The sequence below is a fragment of the Desmodus rotundus genome, chromosome 5 (assembly GCF_022682495.2).
Source record: "Desmodus rotundus isolate HL8 chromosome 5, HLdesRot8A.1, whole genome shotgun sequence".
In the NCBI taxonomy this organism is placed as follows: domain Eukaryota; kingdom Metazoa; phylum Chordata; class Mammalia; order Chiroptera; family Phyllostomidae; genus Desmodus; species Desmodus rotundus.
Window position 1 is genome coordinate 32,601,712 of NC_071391.1, and position 23,593 is coordinate 32,625,304.

Consider the following 23,593-nt stretch of genomic DNA (forward strand, 5'->3'; position numbering starts at 1 on the left):
TGACCACTGACCACCAACCTCCAACCACTGTGGAGGATCCGCTGTGCACGGCCCACTCCACAGAGCACAACTTCCTTCAGCAGGGCTCTGGTGCATGCTGAGTCTGCCCCTTGAGTGTGTCACTTATGGAGGTGGGTGGTGGTAGTGCTCTGAAGCAGTCTGTAATTGTCCACCGGGTGCACAGGCTCTGGGGCCTCCTAGGAGGTGCAGGCCAAGGTCAGCCACCCACTTTGGTCTGTCCAAGGCCACCCAAATAAGCTACGGTGCAGTTTGTAATTGGCTGCTACTCGTGGTGGGCTTGGAGGTGCCCAAATGAGTCCAAGCTGTGAACCAAGGGCCAGCTGTTTGCTACCAGTGCTAGGTCTGGGGCCACTTAGCAATTAAGCATGGGGCATGCTGAGGCCAGGTGCTGTTTGTATGAGAATTTGGGAAAATCTGAAGCATGAGCCAAGATAAGCCATTTGTATGGAAAAGCCTCTGGAAACAGCTTGGGTGAGCCCCGAAAGCTGGTGGGGTGGAGCCTCGAGGAATCACCAGGATGGAGCAGATAGTGTTAACCAGGTTGATGGGTCTCAGATATGCCACCCGCCTGCAGGCTCTGTGGCTCTGGTGGGGGGTGGGGAGGAGCACTCAGAAAAGGAACAGTGGCCCCTGCCAGCACTTCAGTCTGGGAGAAAGCAGTCCCCCCACCTCTCACCCTGATACTGGACAATTCAGTTCCTCCCTGCATGTCTCTGATGCCTTTCAATCTGCTGCCCCTGTGCTGGAGCCCAGAGGGAGTGAGTTCAAGTAAGTGGTGCAAGCCCTTTAAGAGGAACCGAGACTCTGGCAGTTTCTGTCTTCCACAACCTCAATCCCTGCTGGTTTTTTTAGCTAGAAGTTCTGGGCACTTATCTTCCTGGCACTGGAACCCTGGTGTGGGGCTGGGACCCCTCACTCCTGAGATATTGCTCCCGATTTTTATCCACCACATGTGGGTACGGGACCAGCCTGTTCCATGTCTCCACCCCTCCTACCAGTCTGGATGCAGTCTCTTCTTTAATTCTGTAGTTGTAGGACTTCCTTTCAGCTTGATTTCTGACAGTTTGAATGATGGTGGTTCTGTAGTTCAGTTGTAATTTTGATGTTGCTGTGCGAAGAGGCGAGCCATGTTTACTTACCTGTGCCGCCATCTCGAATGGAAGCCTCTCCGATATCCTGTTTTTGAAGGTTCCTGTGAAAGAAATAGAAGCTTGGGAAATCAGTGCTTTTGCCTTCTTCTGCAGGTCCCAGTAGGGATGGCACAATCAGTGAGGACACCATCCGGGCTTCTCTCATCTCAGCAGTCAGTGACAAACTGAGATGGCGGATGAAGGAGGAGATGGACCGCGCGCAGGCAGAGCTCAATGCCTTGAAACGAACAGAGGAGGACCTGAAAAAAGGTCACCAGAAACTGGAAGAGATGGTTACGCGTTTAGATCAAGAAGTAGTAAGTAACTCATTGAATAGTTGCCGTTTTCACGTTGAATTAATTGTAGGCAGGGCAGAGTGTTCTGTTACCTTGTCACACTGGACTGTGCGGGCTATAGTCAGGTAAATTGCGCCTGTCCTTTTAAGCATTTAAGTACTGCTTCTGTACAGCTTTGCTTAAAATGGAGCCTGCGTTTGATCTTGGGAAGGCAGTTGGTGTTTAGAACATTTCTGCTTGCACCTTCACCCAGGGGATGAGGTTTTGACCCAAAGGACTGTTCTTTGAGTACTTGATTTGCCATTATGAGGAAATAAGAATTTCAGAGAGCGCCTAGCCCTGGTAAAGACCCGCAGACCTCAGGGTCAGTCCTTTTTCTTCCCAGATGTTGTTTGAGCTGTATTTAAAGTATCTTCATTGAGCCCGTCTAGCTTAATGATCCAAAGTATACGGGTGACAAAGAACGACATGTAGATGTAGTGTTTGCAGCCTTTCGCTCTTAAGCTTTCTCACACTTTATCAGGCTCCTGTGCCCTGAATAGTCAGGTAAGTCAGCTGACTTCAGCAGGGAAGTAGAAGCACTAGCACTCGTAATTTGAATGCCAGCTTCACTCTCTGCTTTCATTCCGCGAGGGAGAATTTATTACAGTAAATGTGCATTTTTGGTGAAAGGGTTAGGAGTTACTGTGTGTGTGAGGGCTTTGGGGAGAGGGACTTGTTACGTGCACATTAGTTTTACAAAATGATTCCAGCGAGAAGTGAGCTTCCCAGTAGCCAGCTGTTTTCAAAAACGTTCAGGAAAGTGACCCCAGTGCAACTTGGAGCCTGCAGTTACCGCCCGTGATATCTTGCGCCTACTATTCTAGTGTTAGGTGGTCTGCGTGTTGAATCCTGTATAGAGTGGGGAAGAGTTATTCCTCTGTGGGAGAGGCCCACTTGTTTGAAAGAAACATCTCTTCTGTGATTTTCATGTAAGGAACCTCCGGCTGGACAGGTTTTGTTTACAATTTCATTGTCAGCGGTCAGTGACAAGCTCATCACTGCCACTGAAAGTGCCCAGCTCGAGCATTTCCAACACCCTCCTCGTCTCACTCAGCATGCTGTTGTAGATCACGCCTTTCCCTCTGCCTTTGGCCAGCGTGCTGTCTGAAGTGTTAATCTCATCCATGAGTTTTTAAACGGTGCTTTTTTATTAGAAAACTGTTTCTGTGAGGTTGAGTTGGAGATGTCTGACAAGCAAGTAACTGTATTATCAGTATGAAGTCATCATGCTTGGACTGTTCTGTTTCAGGCTGAGGTTGATAAAAACATAGAACTTTTGAGAAAGAAGGATGAGGAACTCAGCTCTGCTCTGGAGAAAATGGAAAATCAATCTGAAAACAACGATATTGATGAAGTTATCATTCCCACAGCCCCACTATATAAACAGATCCTAAATCTGTACGCAGAGGAAAATGCTATTGAAGACACTATCTTTTACCTGGGAGAAGCCTTGAGGCGGGGAGTCATTGACCTGGATGTCTTCCTAAAGGTAATTCTTCCTCACCTGCTCTCGAGGACTTTGGAACTTTTAGAGGCACTGAGCTTGAAAACCACAAACCAAGCAGGTTTCTCTGTAGGGTGGGGGTTAAAGTTCCTCATCTTCCCAAAAGACAGAGAGTGAGGTAGGGGGCAGTGAGCAGTGACTTCTCACCCGCAGAGGGGTGAGGGCCGTCCGAGCAGGGCAGACGATGGACTTAGTGGCTGCATCTCCTCTGTCTTACTGCCTAGTGTGCCTGGGGGGGTCAGGAGGTACAGTCAGGTTTCCGTTGGTTCTTTCAGGTCATACCATCTAAATTGAGATCACCAACCATCCCCCCACCCATTTCTTTTCTGATAGTTTTTCATAGCGCTACATATTTTTAGGCCTGTTTTTCCAGATCAAACAGCCCTGCCGAGTTTTGGGCTGCCCTGGTACTAAAACCCTTCTGAATGAAGGTTGTTCCAGGCTGAACGCTGTTGTCCAGACATAAAGAAGAGAGCCTGTGAGCCAGATGTGCCTACCGCTCCCTGTGGGGTCATACGCAGCACAGTTTTAGGAACAGCAGTAGCCGCCACCCTTGGGGTATTCAGTCCAGCTGCCGTTGGTGCTACCGTTGGGTCACTTGCTTACCTTGCCTTTCCCTCTGGGAGTGAGGGGCCAAACCACTCTTGGACCTTGTGCAGCACATGAATGGCCGGGTTCCCTTTCTAGACACTCCCCTGCTTAGGTGGCATAGCCTAGGGACAGATTCACGTGGAGAGGAGGCAAGCGAGGTATGCCGTTTGCTGAACACTGGACAAAAGCTGGCCTTGTGTTGTTCATCCCTGCCCTGCCTAGTCGAGTGAGGACAAACAGTCACAGTTACCAAAGTTTTCTGTGACTTTTGTTAGGGTCACAGTACAAGTTTCCCTGGCATCTTGATAATCTCCAGATGTAGCTTGAATTCCTGAGCCAGATCCTGCAGTATGGTGCTTTTCTTGTGAAGTAAATGTGTGTGGGGGCGGGGCGGGGGGGGGCGGCGAGGGAGGGTGGGGAGAGATGGAGAGGGAGAAGTAAATAAAAAGGTCTCAGAAGACTACTTTTGTTAATACAGCCTACCAGCATAAATCTAGTGGAGTTTAAAAAGCCACATGTAATGAAGTATTGGTTTCAAAGGAAGGCTGGTATGATGAATTCTTAGAATTCTTAGATCCCATCTAGGTTACAAACTGTCTGATACTTCATGCCTCGCCAAAGCCGTTCTAAACTGTTGAACTTTTCCCCCCTCCCAGCATGTACGTCTTCTGTCCCGTAAACAGTTCCAGCTGAGGGCACTAATGCAAAAAGCAAGAAAGACTGCCGGTCTCAGTGACCTCTACTGACTTCTCCGATACCAGCTGGACATTGCGTTCTTCTTAAGCATTCTTTTCTTCTCTTCCTTTCTCTGATCAGTAGGTGCCCAGAATAAGTTATTGCAGTTTATCATTCAAGTGTAAAATATTTTGAATCAATAATATATTTTCTGTTTTCTTTTGGTAAAGACTGGCTTTTATTAATGCACTTTCTATCCTCTGTAAACTTTTTGTGCTGAATGTTGGGACTGACTATGCTAAATAAAATTTGTTGCATAACTGCTCTCTTCTTTATTGAACATCTTTAGGAAAAATCCATGAAACCTTAATAAGATGCCTGGCTTTTAATTTAGCAAACAAAGCATAATATCCCACGTAGGTTGAAATTTAGCTTTATATTTATTCTATAGCATATAAAGTGAATTGTGTTTAATATGGGATATATACATAGACATCCCAATTTTGAAATGATTGAAATTCAGGGATTTGAGTGACTTTTTCTGTGAAAGATCCTGGTGACATCCGCCTGCAGTCTCTACCTAGATTTGTTTCCTGTCTAGGCCTGGCTGGCGGCAGCGTGACTGTTCTCATCAAAGGGAAAGTGGCAAGAGGCCATGCTATATACCTAAGAACTTGTTTTAACTAGGCAGATGGTATGCCACAATTAAGGAGGAAGATGCAATGTACTCTTTTATTGGCATCTGAAGTCGGTCTTCCTGGCAAGTGGTTCTGCTTGTGACCACTACATGAGCTAATTGTCCTGTCAAACTCATCTAATAGAATTTTCTCTATGAGGATGAGAGAGCTAGAAAGTTCATGAAATTATAAAAGAAACATATGTTCTAATTTGAGATCTTTTTAAGATATTTAGGGAGCCAGGCAGCCTACTCTATAGTTCTTCCAGGAAAAGAATAACCAACTTAGTCATCACTGAGATCACTGTAGATCTTTTCTTAAAAAATAAAAATCTACTTGTAAATATTACCAAAATAAAAACCTGCAAGTTCAATTCAAGGTTTAATTTAGTGTCACTTAGAGTTATTTTTGACACATACTTTATTTTTACATCATAGAGGAAGATACAACTTTTAATAGCACATAAATGTACATAGGGGCCCTGGCTTGTGTGGCTCAGTGGATTGAGCACAAGCCTGCAAACCAAAGGGTCACTGGTTCAATTCCCAGTCAGGGCACATGCCTGGGTTGCAGGCCAGGTCCCCAGCAGGGGGTGTGCAAGAGGCAACCACACATTGATGTTTCTCTCCCTCTTCCTCCCTCCCTTCCCCTCTAAAAATAAACTTTTTTTTTTTTTCTTAATGCACATAGGTATCTGCCTGGCAGAATGAAAAAAGTAGCATATACTTGATGAAAAGAATCAGAATTTCTTATATGCTGTTTTGGACCAAATGGCAACTGCACATAAACACACATATACACACACGCACAAGGCAAGTACGGGTACATCAGCGGTACTGAAACACCTTCTTTAACTGTCTCTTCGATAACTTCAGATTGGTAGCTTTTAGCAACTTTAAAGCTTCAGCTCCTTCTGAATTTCCCAAAGAGTTTCTGCACTGTTTTTGAAACGGGCCTCCTCTTCAGGGGCCAGCTTTACCTTAATGAGGTCTGTAATACCATTCCCTCCCAAGATACAAGGGACACTAAGGAATATTTCATTTACTCCATAAAGGCCCTGAAAGTAAAAACTTAAAAATAATTCCTTTTTCTTTCTTATAACAAAGGTCTGCAATATAAGAAACAGTACTTGCTGGATGAATGAGTATTTAACAGATCTGTAATATGAATTGTGGCAGAAAAATAGACCATTGAGACAGAACAATTTAAAATTGACAATTATACATACTTGTTCAAATTCATCAGCCATCTTTCCACAGAGGCCCCAGCCTTTTGCTGTGTTTCCTGGGACCTTCCTCCTTACCCCCAAACCACTTCAGAATTTCTGTTTATTCCCAATGACAATTCCATTGTGCCGTAGCCTCTCTCCCCTTCAGACCAACGGACGGATCTTAGTCTCCAGCTTCCCCTCCCAAGACACTAACTGCGGACACTTCTGTGACTAGGTGCTGCTTTCTTAGGTCTCTTCGTTGGACGTAATTGGGACTGTTAGAGAACAACTCAAAATGTAGCAAGATCTACCCACAGTGATTCCCAATGTTAATAGATGTTTGTAAAGTTAAAGATGCAAGAAGACTTTTATCAAATTCAATGATAAATACAAGACTAGGCCAGGACAAAGGTCTGCAAAGATAGGCCCCTCTCTCTGCCTTACCTCCCCCTTCATCCCTTTCTGTCTCTTCAGCAGCAACTAACAACAGACGTTTTAGGAAGAGAGGTGCTTTCACGAGATCAACCTCAAAAATAAATTGTGCCTCATAAATGTTCTTTTACCTCTATGTTATATTAATGTTAAAGAACTTTTCAAACATAAACATGCTTCCTTACTATGGTGGAAACTGGACTCTCCTATGATTCTTCAAAATACTTTCCATTATATCAGCTACAGATAGGGTAGCACCCCAAGAAGTGTATCCTTTCATTTTAAGCATCTCATGGCCACTGTGGCGTTAGAAGAAACACTCGTCACTAAACACTCGTGTGGGAACCTATTTGACAGTGTCACAAAACCGAATTGTTTCCATCAACACTTTCTCCTAGAAATTTCTTACAGGGTTTTTGGTTGGTTACTTAAGATAAACAGTTACAAGGGTAAGTACAGAGATCCAGAAATTAATCTGAAATCAATTTTACCACTACCAGTAAAGTCTATATAGCAACAGTCTAAAAGAAGAGATCATCAGTCAACAGCGAGTGCCAAAAAACTTTGGCATAATCTGATGTTTTAGGTAAGTGAACTATTTAAACAGCATTAGCTTTATTAGGAATTTTTTCTTACTGGATTTAAAAAGTAGTAACTATTAGCTAAAAGCAGGGTAGTGTAGGAATAGTAATAGCAAATGAAATAGAATTTTCAACAACAAAAAGGCATTAATGGGGATAAATCAAAATAATGTGATATGAAATACTCCTGTTTTATATAATAATTATAAACTTATAGTCTCAAAGTATATGAAGAAAAATTGGAAATTGCAAGGTGTATTTGATTCATAGTCATAGTGGACAATTACAACAGCTTTATCAGAAATTTATATAGATCAAGAAAAATTAACAACTAGTAAAATTTAGTAAAACTAAACATCAAAGTAAGTGTGAATGAATAAATATACCAAGATCATCATGCCCAGTATAGTCCATTTTCCCCCCAAAACATAAGGAACATGTACACTTTCTATTGACTAGGTCAGAAAGTGAGCCTTAACGGATTTGAAAGAGCTGAAGTTAAGCCACATTCCTCTTGATTCAATTGAGCTAAGTTAGAATCAACCACAATAACAAATTTTTTAATGTTTCAAACCAAAAATAAAAATACTGTTAAATGACTCACTGAGTTAAAGAGAAAATAAAACTAGGAATTACAAAATATTTAGAACCAAATGACAAAGTACCACAAAACCAAGAAATGTGGTACTCACTGGTAAATGTATGTTTTTAATGCATTTTTAAAAACAAAATTTAAAATCAATGACAAAGACTTACTGATCATAATGTAAAAAAGTAAATATAAGTGTAGAAAGTAGTAAGATAAAAAACCACTATTAATAAAATAGAAAAGCAATTCTTAGGGAAAGAGAGACTGATAAATTAGACAACTAGCAAAACCAGGGAGTTAAAGGGCTGTGTCCCAAGCAAGAAATATTAGAAAACAGGAGCGGTAACTATAGATAACAGTAAAGGTTTAAAAGGTCATAAAATATGAAACATGCTTGTACATTTAAAAACTTGGATGAAATGGACAACTCTAGAAAACTTCCTAAACTGTCTTAGGAATGGAAAATTGGAACAAACATACATACATGAGCTATCAAAAATCCCTTCACCATTTCAAACTTTCACAGATGGGTTTTATCAAAAGTTCGAGGAACAGTTAATTCTTACACAACCTACTTTATTATAGGAAAAAGATTTTGGTGGGGATACTAAAATCTTGATACCAAAACTGAGCAAAAACGGCATGAAAAATAATAAACCCATGTCACCTATTTACACAGATGTGCAAGTACTATATACAGTATCAGCAAATATAATTAAGTGGGGTTTTTGAAAAAACTTCATTTGAAAAATCATGATGCAGAACTGCAAAGATGGCTCAATACCTCATGAGATTTAAAGAAAAAGATATGATTGTTTGAATTCTATAAAAACCTAATAAAATTCCAAACCCATTTAAAGTTTTAAGAAATAAACTCAACAACTTGGAAAAGAAGGAAACTTCCTTCACCTCGAAACATTATCTATCAAAATCCAAAACAAACACATATAATGAAGAAAAATGAGGATTTTCATTACAGTCAGGAAGACAAGGATGCCTACTGTTTTCATTAACTTCACACTGGAGAGACCCTAGTTAATGCAGCAGGACAGGAGAAAGATAAAGGTCTTAAGAATAGCCAAAATTCCTTATTTGGAGATGCTAGGATTGTCTAGTAGAAAATACTTTATAACTCACAAACTTTAAAGAACAGAAAGAAAAAAGAAGAGACTTGTAGGACACCCTTAAACACACCAACATATTCATTGCAGTGACTAGAAGGAAAAGAGAGAAAGGAGCAGAAAAATTATTTGAAGAAATAATGGCTGAAACTTCCCAAATACAAAACACAGTAACCTACAGAGCCAAGAAGTTTAAGGAACTCCAAATAGGATCAAAGCAAAGAGATTCTCACTTGGACACAAAGAGAAAGTATTGGAAACAGCAAGAGAAAAGAGACATTTCATTCAAGGGAACCAAAATAAGTCCTAGCTGACTTCTGATCTGAAGCAGTGGAGGCCAGAAGACAGTGGATGACATTCAAAGTGCGAGAAGAGAAACTGAACCAACAGCCGTGTGACAGGCCTGTACTGCGAAAATGAAGGCAAAATAAGACATCCCCAAGTAAACAAAGACAGAAATCACTGCTATTTCAGACCTGCCTTACAACACATACTCAAAGAAGTTCTGGATTAAAGGAAGTGGCCTCATGTAGCAATTGACACAAAGATATAAAATTGACACAAAGATATAAAAAGCACTGGTAATAGTGATTAAGTAGCAACTATAAAAAAGTATGATTTATATGTACATATAATTTTATAATACGTACTTTATAAATATAAGTTGTATTATAAATGTAATTTACATATATAAATATATACACACACATGCACACCTCCTTTATTAAAACAACTGCATAAAACAGCTATAAAATTTAATTGTTGAGGCTACAGGATGCAGAGATGCAGGTATTTGATAATACAAACCCAGAGGAGAGAGAAGGGCAAGAAGCTAGAGTAGAGGAAAGAAGTGACAGCAGACTAACTCCAATCTAGACAAAGAAATAAAGAATACCAGAATTTAAAAACAAGGTTAACCAAAAAAAACCCAAAAAACTTTATAAATGTATTTTTTCTCCTTTCTTCTCTTAGCTTCTACAAATGAAAACCTGGTGATGTAATCCCAAGAACCATTTAAATACTCAAAAAACATACTTAAAATTAATAAAGGAATTAAAATGATATTCAGTACTTTAGAAAATACCCTTTAATGCAAAAAAAAAAAAAAAAAGTAAAAGAGGAACCAAGGAACAGAAGTCATAAGACCTATAGAAATAGCCAAATGGCATGCGCAAATTCAAACATATCAATACAAACACAGAATAAACAGTCCATTCAAAACATTTCCAAACTGGATAAAACGAACTCTAACTATAGTGCCCTGTAGAAAGGGCACATTTTAGATTTAAGAGGTTGTAAACAGGTTGACACTAAAAGGGTGGGAAATGATACACCATATGAACAGCAACCACAAGGGAACCTGAGCAGCTCTAAATCAGACAAAATTTTAACCAAAAAAGTTATTAGAATAACAGGGATATTTTGTAATAGCAGAGTTAATTCATCAGGAAGACATGACAATTATATACCTAGGCCCTAAAATACATGAAGGGAAAAATGAAGGTAGAAGTAGATAATTCAATAATAATAACTGAAAACCAACATCCCACCATGGCTGGTGCGGCTCAGTTGTTTGAGCATCAGCCTGTAAACCTAAAGGTTGCAGGTTTGATTCTGTCCTGGTCAGAGCACATGCCTGGTTTCTAGGTTTGGTCCCAGCCAAGGCGCACGCTAGAGGCAACCGATTGATGTTTCTCTCTCACACTGATGTTTCTCTCCCTCTCAGTCCCTCCCTTCCCCTCTCTCTAAAATCAATAAGTAATTTTTTTAAAAAAAGAAAAAAAAGATAAACACCACCACATTCTTTGATTATGGATAGAACTACTACTCAGGTAATCGGCAAGGATATAGAAGACACTGTCACTATCAACCAAGTAGAATTAAGCGACATCTTATAGAACACCCCAAAACAACAGAAAATACATTGTCAGGTGCACACGGAATGTTTTCCTTACTTTTTAAAATCCTTACCCAAGGATATGTTTTTATTGATTCTAGACAGAAAGAAACATCGATGTGAGAGAGAAACATTGATTGGCTGCCTCCCGTATGTGCCCGGACCAGGGATTGAACCTGCAACAACTTTTAGCGCACGGGACAGAGCTCCAACCAACTGAGCCAGGGATGGAATGTTTCCCAGGACAGACATATACTAAGCAACAAAATAAATCTCAACAAATTTGAGTTGAAATCATAACAAAGTATAATGTCATAACCACAACAGAATGAAATTAGAAATAACAACATAAGGAAATCTGAGAAGTTCACAAATACTTGAAAACTAGAACATTCCCCTAAGTCAGCAATTTTCCACTGGTGTGCTGCAGTAGCCACACTGGTGTGCCACAAAAACTTTTAAAACATGCGTATCTGACTATTTTGTCAGGGGCACTGATGACCTCTTTTCCCTTAGACTGTCAAATAGGAAAAAAAAAAAAGACAACAGCCAACACTACAATAGCTGTCTGGTGTGAATGAATCAAAATTATACCTATTTTTTTTGTCAGATCAGCAAACAATATATTTTTTGGTGCGCTGTAAATTTTAGTAGTTAGTTTATGAGTGGAACGAGATGAAAAAGGTTGAAAATCGCTGCCCTAAGTAACCAAGAGGTCACACAGAGGCTCAGGCACATTCAAGATCTGGCTCCATCCTTAACCCACCCCAGTGGCTGGAGATATAGTGGACATTAGTACAGCTTTACAAAAGATGCTGAAGACCACCTTCAACCCAGAAATATTCTATAAAATTATGAAATAAAATTTAAATAACTAATATCAAAATTAAAATGAATAAACTTAATCATGTACTCAGTTTTGGTCTACCCACAGAGAAAAACCATTCCAAATGATCTTAAAATACAGTGACTGGACTGAATATCCCAGCCTAGATTTCTGAGTTCCAAACTCAATGAGCTACCTGTTTGACATTTCTTCTTGAGTGTCTTTTCAGATTACCTCAAATTTAACATGTCCCAACTGGAAACCTTGATTTTTCTCCCCTAAACCCAACACCCCCTCCCTCATCTCTCCCAGACTCCCACCCCCAGGTTGAAAGCATCCTAACCCAGGTAAATGGAACCACCATCCAATCAGTTAGTTGTTCAAGGAAAAAAATCATTCATCTATCTACAATTTAAGTATATGTCCAACTTATATTGTTGGATCTTCTTACTCTATTCTAATTAATGGAAATCCAAAGCCAAGTACTTTAAATTTTAAACTACATTATAAATAATTAGCCTGGAATAATTAAACTGTATCACAAGAAAAAGGTCGCTGCTTAACGCGATGACAATGCTTTCTAGATACTCTGAACTATTCACAGAACCTGGAGTAGTACGGAACAGAATTTATGCAGTATTGGTAACATTATCTTTGAAACATTGTGTTTTTTTTAATTTTTTATTGTTATTCAATTACAGTTGTGTGCCTTTTCTCCCCATCCCTCCACCCCGCCCCAGCTGAACCCCCCTCCCTCCCCCGACCTCCACCCTCCCCCTTGATTTGGTCCATGTGTCCTTTATAGTAGTTCCTGTAATCCCCTCTCCTCACTGTTCCCTCCCTACTCCCCCCTGCCCATTGTTAGATTGTTCTTAACTTCAATGTCTCTGGTTATATTTTGGTTTCTTTTTTCTTCTATTTATTATGTTCCAGTTAAAGGTGAGATCATATGGTATTTGTCCCTCACCGTCTGGCTTATTTCACTTAGCATAATGCTCTCCAGTTCCATCCATGCTGTTGCAAAGGGTATAAGCTCCTTCTCTCTACTGCGTAGAATTCCATTTTGTAAATATACCATAGTTTTTGGATCCACTTGTTTGCTGATGGGCACTTAGGTTGCTTCCAGTACTTGGCTATTGTAAATTGTGCTGCTATGAACATTGGGGTGCACAGGTTCTTTTGGATTGGTGTTTCAGGGTTCTTAGGGTATAATCCCAGCAGCGGAATTGCTGGGTCAAAGGGCAGTTCCATTTTTAGTTTTCTGAGGAAATTCCATACTGTTTTTCACAGTGGCCTCACCAGTCTGCATTCCCACCAACAGTGCACTAGGGTTCCCTTTTCTCCGCATCCTCTCCAACATTTGTTTGTGGATTTGCTTATGTTGGCCACTCTAACCGGTGTGAGATGGTACCTCACTGTGGTTTTAATTTGCATCTCTCTGATGGCTAGTGATGCTGAGCATCTTTTCATATGTCTCTGGGCCCTCTGTATGTCTTCCTTGGAGAAGTGTCTGTTCAAGTCCTTTGCCCATTTTTTAATTGGGTTTTTTGTCCTCCTGGAGTGGTGTCGTGTGAGTTCTTTATATATTTTGGAGATCAGGCCCTTGTCTGAGGTATCATTAGCAAATATGTTTTCCCAAAACATTGTTTTTAAAATGTACTGTAACCCTGGTAAAAAGGAGCATAACCTAGCACCCATATTCTTGGTTTATAACACAATTCCTCAATAAAAGGAACCAGGGCTCCTTGGGGAGAAGGCTGATTTAAGACCAGAGCAGAAAATATACAAGATGAAGAAGCCGAAACGTCGTACAGCGCCAGAAACTAAGGAAGTGCTCGACACAAAACCCTACATTAACAGGATATGTCAAAGAGACACAATAGCCAACTGGAAGAGCTGCTGATGGTCCAAGCGGAAACAATTTGAGACACAAAATAAGTATGTGTTGAATTTTAACCCAAAGTGTAAAATAAAACCCAGGAGTCCATACCGACACTAACAAATGACTGAAATAGCACTGGACAGAGTGCTCAGCTGGTTAGACTGTCATCCTGCAAACCGCCCAGTCACATGTTCGATATCTGGTCAGGGTACATACCTGGGTTGTGGGTTCAGTCCCTGGGTGGGGCAAGTGCAGGAGGCAGCCAATCAATGTTTCTCTCCCTGTTTCTCCCTCCCTCCCCCTCTCTCTAAAATCAGTAAGCATGTCCTCAGGTAAGGAATGAATGAATGAGTGAGTGAATGATAGAGAAAGACAAATGCCTCATGCAGAAGAATTCCAAATAATTTATGTAGCTACACCACCCTCAAGGAGAGGGAGCATAACTCCCCATTCTTTAAGTGCGGGCTGCATGTACAGACCTCCTTCCAAAGAGCATAACATGGAAAGGGGAGGGGAAAAAGAGTAACTTCACAGTGGAGAAACCTAACACGACCTCAGCCAGATGACTGAGGTCAACATCAACCATGATGGAGCATGTTGACCGTATACATACTCTGGGGATGATGTGATGAAAACATCACTTTACCTTTCTGTCTTCCTCCCAAAAACCCATAACCCCAGCATAACTGTGAGAAAAACTCAAGGGAAAAATTCCAGTGGAGGGGCATTCCACCAGTATTCCTCAAAACTGCCAGAGTCGTCAGAAACAAGAGAAGTCTAATGACTGCCACAATCTAGAGAAGCCTAAAGAGACATGATGACTAAATGTAGTGTGGTATCCCGGATGGAGGCCTAGAACAGAAAAAGGACATTAAGTAAAAACTAAGGAAATCTGAGTAAACTGTGGACTTCAATTAATGATAATGCATTAATATTGTTCATTAATTGTGACAAATAGCCCTGGCTGGTGTGGTGCAGTGGGTTGGGTGCCGGCTTGCAAACCACAGAGTCGCCAGTTCGATTCCCAGTTGGGGCACATGCCTGGGTTGCAGGCTAGGTCCCCAGTGGGAGGCAACCACACATTGATGTTTCTCTCCCTCTTCCCTCCCTTCCCCTCTCTCTAAAAATAAATGAATAAAACTAAAAACTATTATTAAAAAAATTGTGACAAATACACCATACTAAGGTATGATGTTAACTGGATGTGAAGTATAGACAGAACTCTCTGTATTATCTTTTCAATGTTTCTGTAAATCTAAATAAAACTGTTCCCCAAAATTGTCTATTAAAAAATGTATCCTAATTCAATCTCTCTGGGCCCTCTTTCTTTATTTATAAAAATTAAAATGGGTAGAATATCCATTATATTTTCTCCCCAGTGTTTTTTTTAACATGTATTTGGCTTTCAGTAATTCTTTTTTAAAAATTATTGTTGTTCAGTTACACTTGTCCCCAGGTCCCCCCATTACTCTCCCCTGCACTACCCACCCCCTACCTCCCACATTCAATCCTCCCCCCATTGTCTTTTTAGTACTAAGTGTCTATTCTAGTAGGCACCGTTCTACACTCTGGATACAACACTGAATGAAGTGATTCGTGGATATCACACTATCATAATGGAAGTTTATGTATTATAGTATATAATTCAGTAACTTTCAAAGACAGTGCTATTTCTTTAATAGGTTTGCACCACGTATTTCTAATAAATTCCTAATCAATTCCTACAGAGAATTCCTTCTTCAGCAGCAAAGAGCTTTTAAGATTTCACAATCTCCTTGAATAAAAAAAAGTCACAGAGTCAGAGCCAGGAGAGGGAGAGACTAATGTAAGCCTTACCCGGGGGGCTTTGTAGAAAGATTGTGCACCACATTTTCCAAGATACATACAATGTTGTAGTTTGCAACATCATAAAGCTCAAGCTATAGGAGCTTGTGGCTATTATCTTCTGGGATAGGGCTCTCAATCCCTCTCAGAAAAGCCCTTACAAATAGAGATGATAAATATTATATGCACATAGTATCTGTATACTTGTCTATTCATACAACTTGAGATAGTCTTTTTTCTCCTCTCCCCTATATCTAATAATTACTTTGGGGGATTATATTAGATAATGTATATAAAGCATAATGTATCATCATTACTGGTGTTGAAAACAAATGCACTGGTTTCCATGTACATGTACTCATCGGCATTGAGGTCACTGCTGAGGACAAAGCATTACAGTTTGTAGGACCAGAATGAGTCATGGAGAATTCATGTGATTACCAAGAGCAGCAGTTGACAAGAGCTGATATGCCTTAAGGATAGATACTATGTCATCTAGGTATGAAATCCACTGCCAAACCTTTAAATCCAATAAATCATGCCAAGATTAAAGGCTATCGCTTGAAAAAAACTCTCTAGATATTCCACTGAAAAAGCTAATCATAGCTCATAGTCTATTTTGATTTACTAAACCATTATGGGTTCAGATGAAGGTAATGTTCTTAGAAAGAATTCAGAATCTTTTTAGCTCCGTGTCTAGCCATTGAACTGGAAGCTAATTTTATCAACTACATCAATACTAAGAACACTAAAATCAACCTAACACAAATAAGGAATGAAGGGAAATAAAGCTAGAGTAAGAAATGGGAGGGAGATTTTTATAGAAAAAAGACTATTGTGTTGGTACTAGTAGGACAGCCGCCACAACTGAGGGACTGTACACTCTTTTTTCCTGTCACCTATTTCTCCCGTTTTTAAAATTATTATTTGTTTCTTAGTCAAGCAAATGAGTAAAAGTTAATGTCAACAAGCTTTCACACAGATGCTTTTTAACATATATGATACCATGAGAAGCCCTAGAAAAAGACGCCCACTCTGGGTGGAGCAATTAAAGACGGCACGTTCCTCTGGGTGGAGCCCGGCAGGCCTCCCACTCAACCCTCGAACTGGCCACAACCCACGCCGCCGCGCGCGGCCTGGCCTGCAACCCGGAAACCTTGGGCAGCCCCACGGCGCACAGCACACAACTGACTTTAATAAGATGCTGACTGCACAGGCCGTACCTTCCGATCCGGAGCCTGTAAGGGAGATCTTACTGTGATGAATGGCCTCCTCCGCAGGGAAATTCGCAGTAAGTTCACGCTTGGCCGTCGCCATCTTGGAAACCTGGGTGAGAAAACCCTGCAAAGCCTCTTCCAGATGAGGAGCGGGTCTGCAGAGAACCCCCGGGCGCCAGCGGGGAAGGTGCTTCAGGCACAACAGGGAAAGACGAAGCTGACTGTCAGAGCCGCCCAGCAGCCAGGAGGCAAACCGAGGAGGGGGGGCGGGGGTGCAGTCCGAAGGGCCTGAAGGAAGGATAGGGGCTACTCCACCGCAGACGAGCCTACAGCCAGGACGGCCTCCCCCGGCCCAGCCTGGTTCTCCCCGCTCCCAGCTGTCAGCTCCAGAGCCGGGCCGAGGCCACGGGCCCAGACCCGAACACGGCCAGGCGCGAGGTACCTCCGGCCACACGCACACGGGACACGGGCCGGCATCCCGAGTGGGGCGCGTGCCGCCCGCAAGGGCCCCGGAGCCATCCCTCGGCAAAAGAAATTAGCCCCCGCCGCGTGCACTCTCGGTCTGGGCCGCGGAACTGCCGCTGCCCGGCTCACGTGGGGGCGGAGGCAGAGAACGGAGGAAAAGCGTCGAGTACGCCCGGCTCGTGCGGCCTCGTGGGGACCCACACACCTGGGGCAGGCGCGAGGCCGGGGACCGGACTGCGCGGAACTGCGCCTGCGCGCGGCGGGCGGGTTGCGGTGGTTCGTAGGTGGACGTGCTCGAACACGCTCCTCCGGCTCCAGCCGCAGGAGGTGCAGCGGACACGTTGAACTCGGGCCCGGGCAGTGAGAAGGTAGACTGCTTTCCCAGAGCCCATCCGCCAGAGCACCCAGTGAGTTTGGTTGTCCAGTACGCGCGTTTCACGCCTAACCGGGACTTCTTCACTAGGGCTGTAGGAAGAGACCTCGGGGCTACTATTACCCACCAACAAATGGGAGCTGAGGTAGGAAAGATAAAAAAATTTAAATCTTCTATGCCACGGGGATTTTTAAATGAGGTATGAACCCCTAAGAATTTGATCATTACAGTGCTGATAACCATTTCTACAAATGGAAGGGGAAAATCAATTCATTAAGTGTAGAATCCAAAATTCCCCCTCATCCCTAAGTCTGAAATAAACCGAGACATGCGTGTCTCTTCTCCCGCCACGTTCTACCTAGTTAACTGTTTTCTAACTAATTTGTGAGTTATAATCCACAATACACATCTGACTAATTATTTTCTAAAATGTAACAGTTTCTCACCCTTTTAAAAATTATCTCTCCCTCAAGAGCTTTTTTAGACATTTTCCCCAAGTCATTCAACTCCCTTCCCCCATCCTGGTTGTGAAATTAAATATTAAGATTTTTGTCAGGTAGGGTTGAGCTTCAGGGAGTAAAACCTTTGTAATATTTAAGATTTTCACACACACACACACACACACACACACACACACTTTCCACCTTCTTGAGGGTCATGTCGCCACTACTGAGAATACGTGATGTAGAGCAGCTGTACTTTCTAGGACATTCATTGTAGAAACTGTAATTTACAGCTTTCGATCTGTCAGAATTTCCTAAAATGAATTTTAATTTGGTGTACAAATGGGAGCTTGTTTAAAAAGATTCTCTTAAAGATTTTATTTATTTATTTTTAGACAGAAGGGAAGGGGAAGAAAGAGGAACATCAGCGTGTGGTTGCACTCATGCGCCCCCTACTGGGGACCTGGGGACCAGTCAAGGCATGTGCCCTGACTGGGAATGGAACTGGCCACGCTTCGGTTTGCAGGCTGACACTCAATCCCCTGAGCCACACCAGCCAAGGCAGATTTATTTTTATTTTATTTTTTAAAGATTTTTTGTTTTTTTAAAAAGTTTATTTACTTATTTTTAGACATAGGGCAAGGGAGGGAGAAAGAGAGGGAGAGAAACATCAGTGTGTGGTTGCCTCTCTGGTCCCCTACTGGGGACCTGTCCTGCAACCCAAGCATGTGCCCTGAATGGGAATCAAACTGAGGATCCTTTGGTTTGCAGGCTAACACTCAACCCACTGAGCCACACCAGCCAGGGTGATTTTATTTCTTTTTAGAGAGAAGGAAGGGGAGGGAGAAATAAAGGGGAAAAGAACACTGGTGTGCGAGACAAACATCAATTGGTTGCCTCTCGCATGCCCCCAACTGGGGACCTGGCTTGCAACCCAGGCATGTGCCGTGACTGGGAATGGAACCATGGAACTGGCGACCCCTTGGTTTTTGGGGCAATGCCCAACCCACTGAGACACAGCAGTCAGGGCAAGAGCAGCTTTTTTAAAAAGCCAAAATCCACAGAAGATTCCCCTTTCCCATATTTTGTGCATTGAAGGGAAGTATTTTTTTTTAAGAAAAAGGAACAAAACAGGAAACTAACCGTGTTCAGTAGATGACTAGAATGAAGGCTATTATGATAGCAAGAATAACAAGAGTGTGAACTGTGCCTCCCATCAAACAGTGCACCTGCACTACAGCCAGGCAGGTCCTCAGGGACTGCACACCTGCTTTCCAATTTTCCCCACTGGTCTAGTCGAATTTGTAAATTACCTTAGTCCTGCTTTCTTAGCTTTTGTTCCATTGATATTTCCTACAGCTGCCTTATTTTTTTGTGTAATCAAGGAAATATATATGTTATATATGTATATATATTTGTATACATAAATCAAAGAACCACATTCACTCCTACCTTAGACACAAAGAGGGAGCTACCAATTAACTATTGTCAAGCATTCATTAATAATAAGATGAGGTACCTTAAATGCTCACTGAGATACTTGAGGGCAGAAATTGTCATACTGGCCTTATCACCGTAACACAGCAAGAATAATAGTAGTTTGCTGAATGAATTGGCAAGAATGTAATCCAGACATCCAAATTGAAAGTTGAAAATCGGCAATTCCAGGTTTCATATTAGTTTGGGTTAATCACACAAACCAGGCCAAATTTCCTTCTATTTATTTTCCACAATGCATTATTTTCACTTACATCTGATGGTCTGAGGTCCTTGTGTAGTATTTCAACAGACACCAAATCAACAATTTAAATTTATATGAATTGGTATAATCCTTGCAGAGTTGAAGATATTTAAATTTTTTTATACCAAAGAAAGTTATAGTTCTATATTTCTTCTGCTATACATGGTCTTAAAAACAAGTACCTAGTAAAGATGATACACAGACGCAGGAAGCTAAGAGAGCAATATAAAGTGAAAAGGTTGGCTCCCTAAGGGAAGAAAGCAAAAGATGAAATTCCAGTACTAGAAAAAGTTGTTGTTGTGTGAGAAAAATCCTAAGTTCTATCTTATAATGGATTGTTACATATATTCTACTAAACCTTAAGACAACTCTTACTTTTGTACAAGTTGGGTATCATTAGAATAGAACTATGAGAGATTCATAAAAGAGGAGAAATCTCTTTAATATTTCCTTTACTAGCCTTGAGAGACTGGAAGTATGCTATAGGTCTTCAATTTTTTTGTTTTGTTTATTCTGGATCAGATGAAAATACTTTCAAAATGTAAAATATACAGTTTGTTATTTTCTGCTCTATAAAACTGTGGAACATTAAACGGCTTTAAAATACCAGGTCTTTTTGGATATTCCAAAGTGTGTTTGCACTCTTCTTAAAAAGGGCCTCCTCGTCAGAACTCAAGTTAACTTTCACAATGTCGGAGATACCATTTTGTCCCAAGATGCAAGGGATACTGAGAAAAATTTCTTCTTTTATTCCATAAAAGCCCTAAAAAGCAAAATTAGATTATTGTTCAGTAACCTGATATGGAAAAGCAGCTATGCAAGAGAGCTGCATGCAGAATAAGAGTGTACTGGAGAGACAATGAAGCACAACAGAAATCCCTCAGAGGTGGCTAAGTGACTGTCAACGCCACCAAGAGCACCTTGTTCTATGACCACTGGAACTTGTGTTCAGTAACATGGAAAACGTGCCAGAGGCCTCAAAGTGACCAAGAAAGGCACTGTCTACTTTACCTCTTGCTGGGTCATCCTTCCATCTAAGGGAAAGGATACCATAAAGAACTGTCAGATCAAGCAGTCTGTATTTGGTATCAATGATATCAAGATAACAGTGAATTTGGAAGCAGGAAGTGGCTGAGAAGGCTCTATTTTGTATAAACTGACCTTCATACAAGGGAGTACCACTGAGTTTAGACAATGGATGCTACAGGTGGCTTTGCAAGTCTCCAGAGGCGAAGCCTCCGTGGAACGTATGGATGTGGGTGCTCTCTCATGCCTAGCAGAGCCCCCACCAGTTGCCAGTGGAAATGTACCCCTGCCCTTCTGACTACCTCTAGCCATTGCCCCCACCTTACTTGTTTCCTGAACCTTCCATGATGTACAGGACCCATGAAATAGGTGCAGTCACTGCCCTATCCTGGGCTTATTGAATCTCTGGTCAAGAGCCCTAATGTTCCCTCCATGTATGCACCTGAATCCAAGGCTACAGAAGCAGCTGCCAGAGACAGTCTATTAAAACCTGCACAACCCACACAATGCCTGCATACCCGTAGACAGGCCTCTGCCTCCTCCCTACTAGCCCTAGAAGATAAGAAGACCCAGTAGATCCCTAACCTACCTCAAAGGTTGAGTGTAGGGTTGGAGGAGGCGAGGTCTTGTTCTTCCTCCAGGTCTGATTATAAACAGTTAGCAGACACTAGCGTTCAGGGGAGGGAGAAGCCCCCCGACTCTAGAGTGGTGCCACCCAGCTTCCTACTGTAGCTCAGAGCCCGCAGGCACTTCTCAGCCAAGCTTCCCTCTCACCATCTCTGGGGCTCTCCTCAGGAGCTCAGGATATACCCCTTGTTCCCGTTTTGCTATAGACACCCACAGAGGGACACTCCGGCCACCTCCTCCACTGAAGTCAGCTTCCTCATTTTGGCAGCCACTGTATAGTCAACCTCAAGAGCTCCATCAGACCAACCACATGTTTTCCTCTGAGGGCCCCCTGCCAGGCTGTACTAACATTCACTCCACTCTGGTTGGTGCCTAACCATGGAGGGCATCGCCCCACCAGACAGACTGTCAGCCCACATTCCATCCCCAGCCAGGCGCCAACTCCAGTTAAACTCACATTCCCTTCCTTTCCCTTTTCTTGGTCATTCTGTTGCCACCTCTGTGTAACTTTTGGAGTTTTAACATGAGCTGCCAGGGTGATATCAGGAAAGAGGTCCCTGTGGCTGGGGAAGGAATCCCTCTGCAACACTGCCTGTGTTCCTGGAATTTGTTTCCTTCTACTTTCTCTGTCACTCTTCCTTCTAGAAGGGGATTCTCTGACTAGAACTGGACAATTCATGTCCATCCCACCATGCCCTTTGGGGGCTGCTGGGTGGGCTGAAAACAAGGGCCCTGACCCGAGGGGCCTGGCCTGGCCCTGTATGCTGACCATGACCTGCTGCCGTGCCCTCCTACCCTCTTCCTTTCAGTGGCCTGAACCCACTTGCTTTTCCCTTCACCATGCACCCCTTGCTCCCTTTGCTCCCTGCATTCCAACAATGAAACTTTTCTTCAGATCCTCAAGTGCTCTCTACTTGTATCTACCTCAGACCCTCTGGCACATGTGTTCCCTCTGCTTGTAATCTTAGTCCAGCTTTCCAAATTAACTACTACTTGCCTAGTGGGTTGAGTGCAGGCCTGGGAATCAAAAGGTTGCCAGTTCAATTCCCCGTCAGGACACATGCCTGGGGTTATGGGCCAGGACCCCAGCTGGGGGTGTGTGAGAGGCAACCAGTCAATGTGTCTCTCACACATCGATGTTTCAGCTCCTCTCTTTCTCCCTCCCTTCCACTCTCTTTAAATAGATAAAATCTTTTAAAAAACACTACTCATTACTTGGATTAGGTCACATTTTACTTCCTCAGGAAGACTTCTCGAAACACCATGAATGCCTCCTTCCCAAAGCAGTTAAATTCTCTTCTTGTATACCCTTAGCATTTTTTTAGTTTTTTCATCATAGCACTTAGCATATTTTGTTATATTTTCTTTGTCATTGTTTTATTAAGTCCATTTTTTTCATTAACTTATGTGATGTCAAGGTCTGTCTTTTTGTTCAAAATTATATACTCAACATCCTGTATAATGCCCAGAACATAGTAAGGACTCAACAAATGTTAAAGATGATAAGTAAAGACCAATTTAAGCCTACCTTAACCATAGTGGAAACTGCATGCACTCTCCTAAGATTTTTCAAAATTGATCCTACTAGATCAGTCACAGACAGGCCAATAGCCCAAGAGGTATACCCCTTCAGCTTGATAATCTCATAGGCACTACAGTTGCAGAAAGTAAGAAAAACAAATTAATGAGGAGTCAACTTAGAAAATATATTTCAAGCATCCATTTTGGAGCAATCTACATGTCAAGGCCATTCCATTAACATTTTCTCAGAGATTTCTTCTAGAAATTATTTATAAATAAGCTATGTAGGTTTCTTTTTTTAATAATACTTTATTGATTATGCTATTACAGTTGTCCTGATCTTTTCCCCTTTGTCCCCTCTCTGCCCAGCAACCCCCACTCCTTCAGGCAATCCCCCCACCATTGTTCATGTCCATGGGTCATGCATATAAGTTCTTTGGCTACTCCATTTCCTTCCTATACTGTACTTTACATCCCCATGGCTATTCTGTGACTACCTATTGGCACTTCTAAATCCCCCCACCTCTTCACCCATTTCCCCCCCAACCCCCTACCATCTGGCAACCATCAAAATGCTCTCTATATCCATAATTCTGTCTCTGTTCCTCCTGTTTCCTTAGTTTTTTAGATTCAGTTGTTGACAAATTTGTATTGTTTGCCATTTTATTGTTCATAGTTTTGATCTTCTTTTTCTTATGTAAGTCCCTTTAACATTTCATATAATAATGGTTTGGTGATGATGAACTCCTTTAGTTTCTTTTTGTCTTTGAAGTTTCTTATCTGCCTTTCAATTCTAAATGATAGCTTTGCTGGGTAAAGCAGTCTTGGCTGCTTTTCATGACTTAGAATATTTCTTGCCAATCCCTTCTAGCCTGCAAAGTT

The 23,593-nt window shown here is 42.0% G+C and overlaps 2 protein-coding genes across 2 annotated transcripts in view; one reads left to right on the forward strand and one right to left on the reverse strand.

Annotated features, from left to right (window-relative positions):
• TSG101 (tumor susceptibility 101) overlaps positions 1-4,579 on the forward strand; it is a 42,362-nt gene extending 37,783 nt beyond the window's left edge. The window contains exons 8-10 of the mRNA XM_053924681.2: positions 1,266-1,468; positions 2,739-2,978; positions 4,241-4,579. Of these exons, the coding sequence (XP_053780656.1) occupies positions 1,266-1,468; positions 2,739-2,978; positions 4,241-4,330 (533 nt within the window). The 3' untranslated portion in view covers positions 4,331-4,579. The remainder of the gene's footprint in view (positions 1-1,265; positions 1,469-2,738; positions 2,979-4,240) is intronic.
• A 15,556-nt stretch (positions 4,580-20,135) lies between these two features.
• Positions 20,136-23,593, reverse strand: part of LOC112303279 (L-lactate dehydrogenase C chain) — a 32,427-nt gene continuing 28,969 nt past the window's right edge. Inside the window, exons 7-8 of the mRNA XM_024558792.2 lie at positions 22,719-22,842; positions 20,136-20,300 (exon numbers count right to left, since the gene is read on the reverse strand). Coding sequence (XP_024414560.1) covers positions 20,136-20,300; positions 22,719-22,842 — 289 coding nt within the window. The remainder of the gene's footprint in view (positions 20,301-22,718; positions 22,843-23,593) is intronic.